Source organism: Medicago sativa, chromosome 7, assembly GCF_051527215.1.
Source record: "Medicago sativa cultivar Bolivia chromosome 7, Bolivia_mono, whole genome shotgun sequence".
In the NCBI taxonomy this organism is placed as follows: Eukaryota; Viridiplantae; Streptophyta; class Magnoliopsida; order Fabales; family Fabaceae; genus Medicago; species Medicago sativa.
Window position 1 is genome coordinate 15,326,091 of NC_140755.1, and position 17,540 is coordinate 15,343,630.

General features: G+C 34.5%; 4 protein-coding genes across 4 annotated transcripts; 2 read left to right on the plus strand and 2 right to left on the minus strand.

Moving 5' to 3' along the window:
• Positions 1-272: 272 nt before the first annotated feature.
• Positions 273-935, plus strand: LOC146904533 (uncharacterized). Its single transcript, XM_085728306.1, has one exon. The coding sequence runs from the start codon at positions 273-275 to the stop codon at positions 933-935; it is 663 nt and encodes a 220-aa protein (XP_085584432.1).
• Positions 936-1,334: 399 nt separating this feature from the next.
• LOC146904534 (uncharacterized) lies at positions 1,335-3,750 on the plus strand. Its single transcript, XM_085728308.1, has 3 exons — positions 1,335-2,222; positions 2,908-3,342; positions 3,436-3,750. Exons 1-3 carry the CDS (start codon positions 1,335-1,337, stop codon positions 3,748-3,750), a joined length of 1,638 nt encoding a protein of 545 aa, XP_085584434.1.
• Positions 3,751-4,552: 802 nt separating this feature from the next.
• Positions 4,553-7,025, minus strand: LOC146904535 (uncharacterized). Its single transcript, XM_085726738.1, has 4 exons — positions 6,602-7,025; positions 5,845-5,922; positions 5,022-5,099; positions 4,553-4,788 (listed from the first exon to the last, which is right to left on the minus strand). The coding sequence occupies exons 1-4, from the start codon at positions 7,013-7,015 to the stop codon at positions 4,750-4,752; spliced, it is 609 nt and encodes a 202-aa protein (XP_085582864.1). The 5' UTR covers positions 7,016-7,025; the 3' UTR covers positions 4,553-4,749.
• A 4,637-nt stretch (positions 7,026-11,662) lies between these two features.
• On the minus strand, positions 11,663-16,215 carry LOC146904536 (cytochrome P450 85A). Its single transcript, XM_085725630.1, has 9 exons — positions 15,488-16,215; positions 14,536-14,857; positions 14,179-14,328; positions 13,610-13,855; positions 13,428-13,514; positions 13,126-13,204; positions 12,371-12,477; positions 12,153-12,277; positions 11,663-12,034 (listed from the first exon to the last, which is right to left on the minus strand). The coding sequence occupies exons 1-9, from the start codon at positions 15,673-15,675 to the stop codon at positions 11,947-11,949; spliced, it is 1,392 nt and encodes a 463-aa protein (XP_085581756.1). The 5' UTR covers positions 15,676-16,215; the 3' UTR covers positions 11,663-11,946.
• Between the last annotated feature and the right edge of the window lie 1,325 nt (positions 16,216-17,540).

Sequence of the window (17,540 nt, forward strand, 5' to 3'; positions counted from 1 at the left end):
TTAAGGAGTAGTTGTCGGGATGGTGGTGGTGTGTGTGTGCGTGGTGGGTGTGTGTGATGAAGTTTTCAACGTGGAATGTGCGGGGGTTAGGTGGAATGGAGAAGGGAAGGGAAGTAAGGTTGTTGGTAGGATAGAAGCAGCCTCATATTTTGTGTTTGCAAGAAACTAAACTTGCGGTGTGTGACGTTTCAATATGTTCTTCTTTGTGGGGAAACTCAAATCATGATTTTTCTTTTCAGCCTTCTATTGGTGCATCGGGGGGGTTGTTGACGATGTGGTATAGTTCGGAGGTGGAAGTGTGGTCGTCTATTAGCCAAGAACACGTTCTTATAATTCATGGTTGGATCATTTCGTCAAGTGAAGAGCTCTATTTGTTCAATGTTTATGCACCGTGTGATGTCCGAGGCAAGCAGGATTTGTGGGACTCTTTGTCTGAAAGGTTATCTCTTTTGCAAGGGAAAATTGTCTGTGTGTGTGTATGTGGAGATTTCAATGTTGTCCGTGGGAGTGATGAAATACGTTCGATCCGAGCTGATTGGGTGACACCAGATGTCGCGCACTTCAATAGTTTCATTGATGACAATGTTCTGTTTGATTTACCTTTATGTGGCCGTTGTTTTACATGGTTCAAGGGCGATGGCTTGTCAATGAGTAGATTAGACTGGTTTTTGCTCTTTGAAGAGTGGTGTCTTCGATGGCCTAATTGTTTGCAGATTACCCTTCTTCGCAGGATTTCAGATCATTGCACGATACAATTGTCAGTGGACGAGGTAAATTGGGGTCCGTGGCCTACTCGAATGTTAAAATGCTGGCAAGATATGCCAGGATATCATCAATTTGTTTCTGATAAATGGAGATCCTTCAACGTTCAGGGGTGGGGCGGTTTCGTCCTAAAGGAGAAGCTCAAGCTAATTAAGTCGACTTTGAAGGTTTGACACTTGTCTCATTCTAACAATATAACGGCAAAGATTGATTCTTTAAAAGCTAGGCAATCTTTTTTGGACTGTAGAGGGGCAGATGGTGTTCTGTCGCATGTTGAGTCGGAGGAGTTGCGAGATATCACTCACGAGATTCATTCTTTGTCTCGAGTGAACACTAGTATTTGTTGGCAGTAGTCTCGGTAGCTTTGGTTTAAGGAAGGTGACTCCAATTCTAAGTTTTTTCACACGATTTTATCTAGTCGTCGTCGACGGAATGCTATTGTTTCTTTTGTGGAGAATGGGAATATTGTGGAAGGGGTTCAGCCTATCCGTAATGCCGTTTTTACTCATTTCAGCAATCATTTCAAGAAACATAATATGAGTCGACCAGGAGTCGAAAATATGAATTTTAAAATGTTATCGCATATAGAGGGGGGCAGTTTGGTTAAACCTTTTTCATTTGAAGAAGTGAAGTCGGTTGTGTGGGATTGCGATAGTTTCAAGAGCCCTGGACCGGATGGTGTGAATTTTGGTTTCATTAAAGAGTTTTGGCTTATTTTGAAAGAGGATATTATGCGTTTCATTATGGAGTTTCATCAGAATGGAAAGTTGGCTAGAGGTATAAACACAACTTTTATTGCTCTTATTCCAAAAGTTGAGAGCCCGCAGAAGTTGTCTGACTTTCAGCCTATTTCTTTGGTGGGCTGTTTATATAAAATTCTTGTGAAGGTTCTTAATCGCCTCCGTTCGGTGGTTGGTACAGTGATATCAGAAACTCAATCAGCGTTTATTAAAGACATACAGATTCTGGATGGAGTTCTTATTGCGAACGAGGTGGTGGATGAAGCTCGTAAATTGAAAAAGGACCTTATGATTTTTAAAGTCAATTTTGAAAAAGCATATGATTCTGTCGATTGGAATTACTTGGATGAGGTGATGAGAAAGATGGCTTTTCCGGTTTTATGGCGGAAATGGATTAAAGAATGTGTTTCCACAACAACAACGTCCGTTCTAGTTAATGGCAGCCCTGCAGACGAGTTTCCTCTTGAGAGGGGACTTTGCCAAGGTGACCCTTTCTCCCCTTTTCTATTCCCGTTGGCTGCAGAGGGGCTTAATGTCATGATGTCTGCGATGGCGACTGCAAATCTTTTTGAGGGTTATAGGGTGGGAGCGCAAAACAATTTGGTGGTTTCTCATCTCCAGTTTGCCGATGATACTTTATTATTGGGTGTTAAGAATTGGGCAAACGTCTGTGCTTTACGGGCCGTGCTATTACTGTTTGAGGCTATGTCCGAGCTGAAGGTTAATTTTAATAAGAGTATGTTGGTGGGTGTTAATATTTCCGACTCCTAGTTGGTAGAGGCAGCATCAATTCTGAATTGTAAAGTTGGAAAGGTGCCTTTCTTGTACTTGGGTCTCTCTATTGGGGGTGATCCTCGTAGGTTAGCGTTTTGGGACCCTGGGATGCATACCTTAAAATCGAGACTGTCGCCTTGGAAAAGTCAGTTTCTTTCCTTTGGGGGCCGGTTGACTCTTCTAAAATCTGTCCTAACCTCAATGCTTGTCTATGATCTTTCTTTGTTCAAAGCTCCATCAGGTATAATCTCTTCCATTGAATCTTTATTTAAATTTTTTTTTGGAGGGGGGAGGTGTGGTTCTCAGTAAAATCCATTGGATTGGTTGGAATACTATTTGTTTGTGTAAAGAGGATGGAGGTTTGGGGGTCAGACAGTTGAGGGAGTTTAAGTTATCTATTTTAAGGAAGTGGTGTTGGCGGATGTTGGTTGATAGAGGAGGTTTTTGTTATAGAGTGTTGGTCGCTAGGTACGGTGAGGAGGCATGGAGGTTGGAGGTTGGGGGCAGGAGTGCTTCTTGTTGGTGGAGGGAGGTGGCGAAGATTAGAGATGGGATAGGTGAGGAGGGAGAGGGTTGGTTTGCAGGGTCGGTTTTGAGGAAGGTGGGGAATGTGGAGAACACTTCGTTTTAGCTGGATAGGTGGGTTGGAAATGTTCCCCTTTGTCGGCGTTTTAGTCGGTTGTTTACCTTAGTTGAGAACAAGTTGGCTACTGTTGCTGACATGTTCTCTCTAGGTTGGGAGGAGGGTGGAGAAGCTTGGCAGTGGATGGGAAGGTTGTGGGTGTGGGAGGATGAGATGTTAGCGGAGTGTAGGGCTCTTATTTCTAATTTTTCTCTGCAGCCTTATGTTTTAGATAGTTGGCAGTGGCACCCTGACATTGTCGGAGGTTATTCGGTGCGATCAGGGTATGCGGTCCTTACTTCTCAGGATTACCATGTGTTGGATGTTGCTCAGAGCTTGATTTGGCACCCTCAGGTTCCATTGAAGGTGTCGATTTTAGCCCGGCGCTTGCTTCGGGACAGATTGCCAACCAAAATTAATCTTTTTGATAAGGGCATTCTTCAGGTCACAGACATCTCCTGCGTTGGGGGGTGTGGACATATTGAAACTGCATACCATCTTTTTATTCTTTGTGATTATTTTGGTAATATATGGTAGCATGTGCGGCTTTGGTTTGGTTTTTCAGGAGTCGACCATCGCAATATTGGTGCTCATTTTATTCAGTTTACAAACTATTTAGGTGGTATGAAGACTAGACGCTCCTTTCTCCAGCTCATTTGGCTCTTATGTGTTTGGCTTATCTGGAAAGAGCGTGATGATATAATTTTTAACAATATCATCACTCCTATTGAGGAGCTAGTGGAAAAGGTTAAGTTCCACACTTATTGGTGGTTACGTGCTAATAATGCCGCTTTTGTGTATGGTTGTCAGCAGTGGCGGTCGAACCTGTTATTATGTTTGGGTATCGACTAGTGCCCGTCTGTTTTGCTTTTTGTTTCGCTACTTTTGACAGATACTTTGTTTGTTTAGCGTTTCTTCGGCACACCTTGTGCTAAAGTTGCGTTGGTTTTTGATGTGAATATATATCATTTTAACTTCTTCAAAAAAAAAAAAAATTAATTCTACACATGAGTCGCCTTAAAAGGAGGGATAAAAAGTGGTGATGAAAATCTTCTAGAACTAAAACTCGATCAAAGTTTTAGAGATTAAAACATAAAGTTGATATATTTATAAAGACCAAAAACATATTTAACTCTGAAATAAATGATCCCTATATATATTTGAATTTTGTTTTTTATCTCAATAAAAAAACCACAATTTTTAATTTATGTAAAATCTGCTGTCAGTATTTTTTTTAATCTATGTAAAAAAAATTCATCTGCATTTTAGTCCTATAAAAATGATTCATCAGTATTTTTGGTCATTAAAAAGGTTTTTTCTATATTACCTTTAAATAATGGTGGGTGATTTACCCACCAACCAATAAAAATGAGCAATTTATTGGGGGTCAAGATAGTTCATGGATACCATCTAAGAAAGTGAATGTTCATTGGTTGAGTAAATTATCCACCATTCTTCTATGGTTACTCTAGTTGTCACCCATTAAAAATGCTAAAAAATGTTATATGAACTAAAAAATGCACTGTTTTCACACTATATTTATTTTATATCTCTTTTTTGGTTGTTGACAAATCCGTGATGTAATTTGGTCTCTGTAGATATAGTATGATTAAGGAGAACTTAAACAATTCAATAAAAAAGGAGAGAGCACACAACAACATTCCTCTTTCATACATTTCACTTTCCTTCGTGTATTCCTGAAAACATAACCATTGTTTTCTACCATAAGAGAAAACATCTTAACTAAAAAAACGTGGAAAGATTCAAAACAACTACATCATCGTACACTAATAGGTTTAGACCACCATTAGTAAGATACTACTTGTTTTGTTCTCAAATTGTTGATATAAGCTACTTCTTTTGCTGACCAACGCTTTCTGCTTCCCGTAACTGCATTCACATTGACACCCAAAAAAAAAAAAAAAAAACCTAAATTCAATCCTACTAGTACTATGTGGAATTGAAAGCATGATATAATGCAAAGTTACTAAAAATATAAATAACAATGAAGCAATGCTGATAACTAGAAAAAAAATGTGATATATTTGGTCAAAATACATAAAAAAAATTTACTGAAAAGAACAAGAACAAATTAAAGACAATGAAATGGGAAAATAATGTACCTCTTGTTGCTGTTTTCGAAGTCTTGCATTCTCTTCCTGCAATAGCTGAACTTTCTGCTCTAGTAGAATAGTGTAATCCTGAAATAACCACACTAAGTAAATGAATCAATTACTCCCTCTGTCCTATGATAATTGAGCGATTCGAAAATAAAAAAGTGTCTCAAAATAACTAAACCATTTCATTTTCTAATACAATATTAATTACTTTTTTCCTTTATAACTCTAATTAATATTACTTTTACCACTCTCAATTCATTATATTTCACTTTGCATTTATGTTAGTGGAAAATGCACCAATACTTAACAAGAACAGTTAAAACCACTTTTCTCTCTCCTTTGTTTATACATTTGTCTTAATATATGTGAAATGAGCAAATAATTCGGTTAATTCGAAACGGAGGGAGTATAAAATAATGAACAATAACTTTTTTTTTGGTGTTATTATTAGCATGCACAGTAAATACAATAATCGCGAAACGGAGGGAGTATAAAATAATGAACAATAACTTTTTTTTTGGTGTTATTATTAGCATGCACAGTAAATACAATAATCGCCGACCTAAATCACCAACACTTGCAACATGTTAGTTGCCACATCATAATTTTTTTTTGAAGCCACATCGTAAATATTTTATGTTGTTGTGAGAACAATACAACCAAGCATAATATAATGTGTAGCAACTAAAAAAAATGAATCAATGTTAGCAACTAGAAAAAAATGTGATGTATTTGATCCAAAATTTATACCAAATACATAAAAAATTTCACCATTTTTTGACTGAAAAGAACAAATTAAAGAGAATGAAATGGGACAATAATGTACCTCTTGTTGCTGTCTTCTAAGTCTTGCATTCTCTTCCTCCAATAGTTGAACTTGCTGCTCTAGTTCAATCGTGTAAGCCTGAAATAACCACACAAAAAAGTAAATGAATCAGTTATTCTAAAATAATGAACAATGATAGAAATACATTTGACCACCTTTATGTTATAAGCATACTCCTTTCTTTCAAAAAAAAAAAACAACATTTGACCACCTTTCACCACAATATACAAACTTTAAATTTCAATATAATCACATTTATTATTTAGAAATATATTAAACGGGGGCTAAAAAATAGTTTTGACGAATAGTATTATATAAAGATTTGAGAATTTAATTGTATAAATTGAAGATGTAAGACTTTTTTAACACATAGAACACCCTATCAAATCATTCTATGATACCAATTTTCTAGATTAATTCACAAAATACCTTTCTACAAATGTCTATTTGACATGATTTAATTGAATACATGCGGTTAAAAAAGTTTATGTCATCAATTGAGAGAGAAAGTAAAAATATAATATAAGTATGAGAGAAAAAGTTATAATGTTATTAAAAAATGGTTGTACAACTATCATTACTCTATAATATAACACAGTATTTGTAGGGGTGGGGGGCTGGTCGCTGGAGCCCCCTCTATATCCGTCCCTAAGAATCTCTATTCCCACCCACATAGGCATGGCAATGGGGCGGGGTGAGGAAGGATATAAGGCAACGTGTTTGAAAAGAGATTCTTAGGGACAGAAAGAATTTTTGCCTGTTTTCTAGCTCGTGAACGCGCAGCAGATTCCCGATTCTTGATCATCCTCTTATTTCTCCTTTCACTACGGCTAATATCAGTTGCTTCACAAGATCTCTTACCAAAAGAAATGAAAGAATTAGATGCAGCAACACCCACATTCTGATCATACGGTGAAGGATTTACGCTCGCAGAAACCCTTATTGGTGCAGAAATGTTTTGGTGAACAAAGTGAAAATCAGTGACAAGAGATGGTGGGGTCATTGAACTAGGGCAATAAAAGGAAGCATTATTGTTATTTTGATCTGAAGCAACGAAGGAAGATAAATTATTAGAAGAATAATCGATGCTTTTGGGTGGGTCTGAAGTGAGGGCTTGAGTGTGAAAGTCTTGAAGGATAACACCACCAAAAGTACAATTACGAGTACTCATGTATTTCCAATTCCACACCTCTTCCATGGTTAACTTCTTTAGTGATGGTGATATTTATCTTCTTTTAAAGAGAAAAGGACAAGGAAAAGGACACACAGTTTTATTATGTATTGGTGTGGAATAAGGCAACATGTTTGAAAAGAGATTGGGTGAGAGAGTGAGTGAGAAAGGTGTCAAGGACTGAAGAATACTGTTACTCATCAATAATGAGACCACTACTACGTACGAGATGCTCAGGGCTGCAGTTTCAATAATTCAATACCATATTTAGTAGTAGTAGCATCATATTTAAATAACTTCCAACTTACTTTTTTTTTCTTATAAAATATTCAATAATTCATATGGATAGAATACATGAAAAGCAACTCAAATTTAACATCCTAAAATTGAAAATGATTTAAGCTTGAACAAACTTACAACAATAAAGTTGATAACATAAAAGCAAAATATATGCAAAATTGCAAACCCGGCAAAATGAAAGTGATTAAAATATACATGTATAGATTTGTAACATTGGCTTTCAAGCAGGGCCGTTCCGATAAAATCTGAGGCCATGTTCAAATATTAAAAAAAGACCCCTATGGAAAAACAAGATTTTTTAAGCAATCGTAATCATCTATTTAAGTTGTAAATAACATAAAAAATAGTCATTCTTACTAAGTAAACATAAGTCTGTATAGGAGGAACTAACTAATTTGTGTAGAATTTCCCTAACCACTAATTGTTTTAATATTAAAAATTGGGCATAAAAATAAAAAATGCCAAAAACTTAAAAAGGATCGTCACTTTGTTTAGCATAAAATGGATTTATGTATATTGGTTGTTGTTGTTTAAAAAAGTGTGTTTGCTATCTAAATAGTGGCAAACGAGTACTAATATGGGAAGAAAAAAAAATAGTAGGAAATTATTACATGATTAAAACTTAAAACAATAGAAAAAAAATACCAATTATTTAATGGATTTAATTTGGGTTTTTAATGGAAATAGATGACAAAAATTTCAAGATATATAGTAGTTTTCTACATTCATAGAAAACTCTGAAATGCATATTAAATTATAATAGTATTGTAGTTATGTATCTAATTGGGACTTTTATATTTGGTTCAAATTCACACAAATGCTCGAGATTGAACCTCAAGAGCAAAGACCTAAGTACATTCTATTTTACAACTAAACTATTATAAGATGTATATTGATTTTTTATATATTTTATTATTTATACCTAATACTTTTGGGTACTATGTTAAAAAAAAATTGAGGCTCCTAAAATTGTGAGGCCCGACACCGTAGCTCACCTTGCACTTGCTAAGGGTCGGACTTGCTTTCAAGTTATTGATTTGGTGCTCGTTTGGTTGCCATACATGTTTTCATGATTAGCCGAAATCGCGGCAAACTTTATGCGTCCAAATAGAAGCTTGATTTTTTAGAATATGTGAAATTGCGACATCTGATTCCGCTTCACAAATTTTACGTCTTTCGCAAATTTCAAACTCTTCCACATATATAGCTAAAGCTCCTGCTACCTCTAAATCTGGTAAAGAAAAGACTAGTTAGCAACTAGCAGCAACTACAACACCTTTATTATCTTTCACCACAACATCAATACCACCCTTACCCCATCTAGTGTACCTAACATTACACTATCACCCATTATGCACACTTTGTTTTGTTCCTTTTAATGCCATTTGTTGTGGATTCAACAAGAAAAGTGGAACAAATAACAATGGAAACCGACAACTCAAGCAAATAAAGATTCAAACAAGAACTAATCTAGAACTTATGTGTAGAGAAAAGAAACAATCAATACAAAGACAATTATAAAGAGAGTATAGTAATATCAATGAGATTGTTTATGTAATTCGTCCCAAATTGACCTACGTCTTCGAGGAAAGAGCAACTCTCTTATTCACCGTAAACAAGTCTTTACAAGAGATACAAAATTGGTACAAGCAATTAGCTTCTAGAGTTCAAGATGAGCAAATCCTAATTTTACCTTTTTTCCATTTCTCTCAACCGTCAATGGTTTTCACTCAAGAATACACTAGAGAAAGTTTGCATCATTTCCCTAATGATTCCTATCCCCCCAAGGTGTTTAAAACGTGTTTCTCAACCAAGTAATTTCAACAAAAATCTATCAACACTTAAACCATAGGTTTCCTTCTAGGTTCCCTCTTTTTGGTTCAAGTAAAATATTACTTTTCAACTCTATTTTCATAGGAAAAAATAGGCATGATTTGAATAAACCTTCCAGATCCTTTATTGTGATTCGAATCACTCATTGTAGGAAGTTTCAGGACACAAATTCTTTCGGCATGATTTGAAGCAGGCATAAGACTCCTTTGAATCACCCTATGCGGCAGTCGAAAAAACACTTATCTTAAAGCATATTCTGCACATGACCTTAAATAACACTTGTACTACTGCAGATGGAGCATTAGTAAATTTTACCTTTGTGCCTTAATATTTCACGGGTATATATGATATAGAAAATATATGTTTACATGGTATATGTTGGGATATGACTTGAGCGAGTAAAATCACCACATTAAGCAAGAGTAAGCACACAAGTGGTTAGAATATCACATCTTCACAAAACACCTCAGGACATTGAATATATGAATCTTCTCACTTATATGTTCTTCATCGTTTACTTTTTCATCAAATGTGGAACTTCTAATCATAATTGACACACTAACAATCAATCCTTCAAGTGTGTATGCTCCCACAAGCAGAATTTTGTCACGCACATACAATTGAATCGCCGTTAGCACACATTATCAATGGGACACGCCTCATGGTCACTACAGTTTCATGAAGACCTATGATACAAGGAGACGCTGACATTCGTCGAACCTGACTCTTATACCACTCTTGATATTGGAGGGGATCCAAATGGATCATGACATTAGGCAAGAGCAACCGCATAAGTGATTTGCACCTACACACTCATCAAAATCATAAGGCATTGAGTATATGCCACACTCACTTATATGTTGCTCAACACTAATATTTTGACATGATGTAAGATTTTTAGCTCATACTTGATACACCAACAATATACCGACATAAACCTAATTAATGATTTTCATCTATTTTTCATATTATTATTACAAGTGTTAAATTACTCACTACTCCTTACGTCTCATTTTAATAGTCATTTTAGATTGTGTGCAGTTTTTAAGAACGTGAATAGTTGATTTTAATAATATAAGTAATATAATTTACTAAAACACTCTTATTAATTATAGTTAGTAAAGTAGTTAAGAAGAGTGAAATTAAAAAAAAAAATAAGGGTATAGTATTAGTGAAAAAATAGTAATAAACGTTACATTGATATTTTTAAGTGACATTATTTAGAGACATAAAAAAAAATGTTAAAGTGACACTTAAAATGAGACAATATAACATCACATTACATCTCTTTCTTCTCCATTTTATGATCTCTCATTTTTAACTTCTCCCTTTCACTCTCTAATTTTCTCCCATGAAGTTGTTTAGAGGTATCCATAAATTAAATGAAACCATCATTATGTAATAAAAAAGTGAAGAAAAAATCACATTGATTATATTTTTCTTATTTTTTACGGTCAATACTTTGAGTATATATATAATTTGGTAAATTCTAACATATGCTCCAAAGATACATGTTTAAAATAGTAGCATAATGAGTAATTTATATCATTACAAAAAATTAAAAAGATCACAAATATTCAAAAGTATACTATTAGACAACATATTTATTTAGAAGTGCATTTCTAATGACACACAATCTGTTTTTTCTAAACGTGTCTATTTGAAATAATATTTGTTTGGTCAAATATAATGAGATTTCATGAAAAATTTGCCAAATAATTGAATGAAAATTGTTCCTCTCACCAACGAAATTGCTCTCCCACATCTGAAAAACATCAAAATACCTCCAGACGTTCACTCTTAGGCTAAATGTTAAGGAGTGAACGGTGGTTGGGGGTATTTTTGTTTATTTTAGGGGTGGGATAGCAGTTTTGTTAGAGAGGAGTGCTTCAAAATCTTAGCCCAATGAATTTCAACCTAAAAGGCCCATGTTCTCAAAGAAGGCATCAATTGAAGAAAATTGATCTTCTCACCATCAGTTTTGCTCCAAAACAGCAGGAAAATACGAAAATATTCCAACTGCAATTAACTGCCGTCGGGGATCAACAACAACATTTAACTACCGCTGCGGAATAGTTTTGTATTTTCCTGATGTTTTGAAGCAAAACTGATGGTAAGAAGAGCAATTTTCTCAATTGAAAGTGAAAGGATGGAAACTTAATGAAAGTGTCACACTCTAGGCTCTAGCATTGACCAAAATTTAATTAGTCTGGTCCATAGACAAGGAATAGTTATGGGGAATTAGTCACTTTAGTCCCTGAATGGGGAATGATTCGTCAATTTAGTCCCTGAATGCAGATAATATGCAAAACAGTCCCTGCATGGTCAATTTCAGGGACTAAAGTGACTAACGAAGTCTACATTCAGGGACTAAATTGACTAACGGAGTCTGCATTCAGGGACTAAATTGACTAACAAAGTCTACATTCAGGGACTATTTTGCAATTTATCTGCATTCAAGGACTAAATTGACGAATCGTTCCCCATTCAGGGACTAAAGTGACTAATTCCCCAAAACATGTACTAGGCTTGATAGCACTGACATGCTACTCTTAACTAGTGACAAAATTAAGTTGTCAATTTTCCAAACTTACAATATTCTTCACACCCACATTCCAACCATAAATTAGCATTATAAATAAATGCTGCTCAAAAACAGTTGAATTGTCTTAAATGTTGCAAAAAAGAACAAGAATCTACTGATTTCCTTGATTTTCTAATTTGTTAGAGAATTAATTATCATACAAAACAAAAACCCTATCACTACCATGTGCTGTATTATCTATACAAATCCTTGGTTAATAAGATGAGACTCTTATGTGTAGTCCATTTGGTGCCACAACTCTAGGAAATTTCATTAGTTTATCTCCTCCTACTTCTTCCCATCTGCAATGTAACATTAAAGATCACATGTCAGAAAACCTCTAATGCAATTAATATATTCTATTTTCAAAAACAAAAATGAAAATTTAGTCATATAAAATAGGTAAATAACTATTCTCACCTGTATCTAGTTACAAAGTAGTGCAAGAAAGTGGAAATTTCTGCTATTCCCAACTCCTTTCCTGGACATTGTCTAGTGCCTCCTCCAAATATCAAGAAGTGACTATGTGACTCTAGATTATTTCCCTGCATTTTCAAGTTGTTTGTTAATTATGGTTCTTAGTATTTCATGATTTTTTTTTTATAACAAAGTAAAAACAAGAAGAGATTGTTACTAACCAGCCATCTCCAAGGATTAAATGTTAGTGGATCATGATAAAGAATTGGGTCATAATTTATCTCTCTAGTATATACATATATCCTCCACCCTTTAGGAACCAAATAGCCTGAAAAATCATTTACAAATATAGATCCAATTAACCCTCTTGATAGCATCAATGAGATGCTCACACATGCTATTATGAATAGTAAGAACCTATGAAGTATGAAACATTGACACCAAAAAATATGGAAATAGAATAATTTAATGTAACCACATATGTTAGTATTGTGTCGTTGTTAGACACTAATATATGTCGAACAACAGACATGCCTTCAAAGTCATTGTCATACACTCCTTCAATGTCATTGTCATACACTTATACTTTCAATAGGAAGTGTCGGTGATACACATAACTATTTTGTAAATTCCTTAAGATGCCCACTACCTAATTTTTCAACCTATGGACCATGACCATATCATATTAAAGTAATCTAAGTAATTTGGAAAGATGCATCTTTTTCTGGTAAACTTTTTTACATAGTGAAATGAAAAGGGTCTAGTTGGAGTGTTGAAAGAGTGGTCAATGCCATGTGAACAATTACACAATCCTAGGGATGAATGAATTTCTTTTTCTGGCTACTGTTTAACAAACTTTTTTGATACTGAAAAAGTGGCTGAAAGAAACCAAAAAAGTCAAAAACATTTTTCTTGAGCCCATCAACATAAATACATAAGAGCTAGAGAAATTAAATAGGCCACTCAAAAAACCCACCATTTAATTCCATGTCATGAGTTGTTTTTCTCAGAACTCCATTAACTATTGTAGCTAATCTCGATGTCTCAAAAATCACCTGCAAAAGACACAATTTAATGGAAAAATCAAACTTAATAGCACTTAAAATTGTAATGATCATTGTCGTCGACTATCGAAAATAGAAGTTCACGGTCTTTCTTATAGTAACGTCTAAGACATTGTCTTAGTTGTGAGAACGAGAAAGACTTGGAACTTCTAATTTTAGAGAGCGACATTGATGTTTTTGACGATTCATGAAAAGATATTACAACGCTACTTACCGCGCGAGTAAACCTCATGGACTTGAGATCATTGCAATCAATAGGTTCTTCTGGCTTTTTTCTTTCTCTAATAGCAAAATGCTCTTTCTGCAAGATTTCAATATTCAATATTATCACACTCTTTATAATAAAAAAAAAAAACTCAAATAAAAAAAAGCAATAATGATAACTTTTCCACATACCCTCATTTCATCAAGAACTTTAGGATGATCATGCAAGTACTTTACAGCCATCATTGATGTAGTTGAAATAGTTTCATACCCAGAATACATAATTGTAATGATTAGATCAATAAGTTCTTCATCATTTAATTTGCTTTTATTATCATTCCCTCTCATCAAACAACTAAGCATGTCTTCATAGATTTCTTTTGATGCTCTCCTTTCTTCAAGTACCTTACTCAAAATGTTAATAATACTTTTCCTTGCCTACAAGAATCAATCAAATATATTCTATCATTTTCTAACTAATCAAAATTAGTAGCAACATGAACAAATAATTGGTATTATACATCTTTATTTGCACAAAACATGGCCTAAATTTTCAACCAAAAAAAAAGAATGATGGACTTAAATAAAGTTACACATTGGAGCTTCTAAAAATTACGGTGGTAAAACTAAAAGTTACATATTGTAATTTGTAGCTTCTAAAAATTACGGTGGTAAAACTCTATATTTACCGTGGCACTTGTCCACCGCTCATCTAAACACACGCTTAGACGTTAATTAGAAAAGACGAAGGGCTATCGTACCTGTAATCCACGACGATAGTTTGTGCCCGGAAGATTAATAGGGAGGGAGAGAGTTCCTAAAACAAGCTTAAAGAACTCTGTCATGAAAGGCTGAGAAATTGAACTTGATTCCATACCAGCAATTTGCTTCAAAGATGATAGAAATGCCATCTGTTAAAAAAACATTTGTGAATATGTAGTTAGTTAGAAGTCTTCCAATGAATGTCTAAAATCGCGGTGAATTTGACAAAATCAGAGTGACACCGTGATTTTGTTGAAGCTACAAAACATAGTATTTGAAAAATATTTACGGTTTACACCGTAATTTTGTTAGACTCACTATCAATATTAACATGAAGAGTGTTACAAAGTACAAACCTCTTTAGTTTTGTCTTGAATGTTGATGACTTTGTTATCCCAATCACTTACATGAGTTCTCATAAACTCATCAATTTTAGGTAAAAGCTGATTTCTGATTAAAGTGGGACTAATGATTGAAAGCAATGTCCCTCTCATGTACTTGTGAGTGGAGCCATGAACAGCTGCAATGTTACATTTTCCTAAGATATCTAACATGGATTGAGGGTATCCTGGAACAAACCCTTTTGCTTCATTCATCAATATGTATCTATTTAGTTCTGGATCCATTGATACAATTGTAGGACATCCTAATATGTGAGATTTGAAAAAATTCCCATACCTGTCATACACAAAAGTGATACCAAAAAGAAAAAAGTTACAATGATAACCAATAGGGTAAATTACCAAAAGGTACATGAATGAATAATTTTTATCCCACACACTTAGTTTAACTCATTTGAGAAAATCTTAGTAAAAAAAATGTTTTGTCCAATTAACATTAGTTTCTCATATTCACACTTTCATGATGTAAATGTCATTTTGGACTAACGGTGAATTTGACATAATCACATATATTACCGAAATTTTGGAAAAAAAAATTGATTTTTTTTACTTTAGAGCTTCAATAAAATCCCAGTGTCGTCTTGATTTGGTTAAACACTCCATGATTTATGTAATACATTCAAAAGGGCAATTAATTAATGTGATAAATCATAGTGCCATGCAAGGGAAGTTGATCAAAGTAGCTTCTTTTTTTTTTTTTTTATCAAGAAAATATAAAGAAAATGAAACCAATGGAATAGTCTTTAAAAACCAAGTTCATAAAAACCACTCCCCTAACAAGAAACATGAACATAGGAACATTAGAAACATGAACACATGCACCAAAGTAACCAATCAAATGATGATGATGGAAAAACAAAAACAAAAACAAAAACAAAAAACATGTGAAGTTGTTTATGATTTTTACCTTGACCTTTGATTTTTCATGAAGTTAGGACCTTGTTTAAGAAACTCAGTTGTTTCTCCAAAAACAGGCCACCCCATTGTTCCTTGTGGCAAACCTTTCCTTCTGTATCTTACCTCATTCCACTTCAAAAGAGCAGAGCAAAAACAGAACACAAAGAAAAAACCTAGAATTGCAATGAAGATAGCCATTGATGCTTGCTTAAACTCTTGAAACCAAAAGAAACTTGAAGAAGATGCTTATAGAGTTGTAATCACCACATGTGCTTATATATATAAGCACTTTGAGGTACCATTTGCATATGAGAGTGGACAAAAAGAGCCACCCTATAAGGGTAGTAGCATCCCCCCTATTGTTGTCTTGAGAATGAAAAAAAAATTAAATAACTAAATAAATGAATAAATAAAACCAAAAAATGAATTAAAGAAATTGTTTGTTGGAAGAAAAAGTGGGAAAAAGGAGTTGGCTTTTGGAAGGAATTCAGGGGAGTGAACAACTCATCAAATAGAAATATGTATTAATTAATAAAAACAAATTATAGAGATATATAAGAACTTTAAGAATTTATGAAGGAAAAGTATTGGTTGGTTATATAGAGAAAGAAGGGAGAGAAATGGGGTGAAGGGTTGGTTGTATGGATGTTGATTGATGATTGCTCAATGAAGTAGATACGGCAAGCTATTTACTGCTCCTGTTCTTTTTGTACAAGGTGTTGGGGTATCTATGAAAACTATTGCACAATTTCATAATAATGCTATTTCAATATTCCATAGTTATGTTTTATACTTAACCGGTGCCCCTGAGACATCGCGGTGCAGGTTAGCATTTTCCTTTATATTAATACGGGGTTGGTCTAATGGAAAACGTTTAGATTTAAAAGTGTGTTCTTATCTAAGTTAGTTTTATCTAATTATGTACCCTGCACAACATGTCTTATTTGTGCATGTTAGTAATAATGATCGTCCATTCCTATTGAATTTTTTTAAGAAAAATATTTGTTTTAATTCTTGAATGTGTAATGAGTAGTTACAATATTTCTTTGGTAGTATATCAAAATTTTAAAATAGTCATTGATTGTATACTATATTAGACAAAATAGTCCTTTACATTAGAATATCTCGTTAATATTGTCATGTTAGTTTTTCAATATACTTATTTATTGTCATATCAGTTCTTATAAATACTTACTGTCATTTCAATCTCTATATAAACATGGTAGTTCTGTTATTATTTGAAGTTGTCTCCGTGTTGAAAGTTAATTTCCACAAGAGTATGTTATTTGGTGTGAACGTTAATGATTCCTGGATTCATGAGGCAACTGTGGTAATGCATTGTAAACATGGTAGGATTCCGTTTCTCTATTTAGGATTGCCCATTGGTGGGGATCCTCGGAAGCTTCAGTTTTGGTAGCCCCTGGTTGAGAGGATTCGAAGGCGGTTATCGGGGTGGAAATGTAAAAATTTATCTTTGGGTGGTCGGTTGGTTTTGCTTAAGTCTGTTATGTCGTCCATTCCGGTTTATTTCCTTTCTTTCTTCAAAGCTCCCTCAAGTATTATTTCTACCCTTTACTATTTATTTATTAATTTTTATGGGGGGGTGGTGAGGATTTTAGGAAACTTTCTTGGATTAAATGGGATGCTATTGGTTTGAAAAGGGAGAATGGAGGTTTGGGGATGAAAAGGTTGAGGGAGTTTAATATTTCTTTATTGGGGAAATGGGTGTGGAGGGTGTTGGAGGAGAGGGAGAGTTTGTGGAATGTGGTGCTTCGAGTGAACTATGGTGAGGTTGGAGGGAGGGTGCGGTTTTGTGAAGGAGTCGGATCGATTTGGTGGCGTCACATAAACCAATTTCGATCTGGTGTGGGTTTGGCGGATGCTAGCTGGTTGGTGGACAATATTCAGAAGGTGGGAGACGGTCGCACCACTATGTTTTGGGAGGATCTGTGGTTGGATGACGTTACGTTAGCTGTGTCTTTTTCCAGACCATTTGAGTTGTCAGAATATAAAATGATCACGGTGAGGGAGATGTTTGTATTAGGTTGGGGGGCTGATGGGGA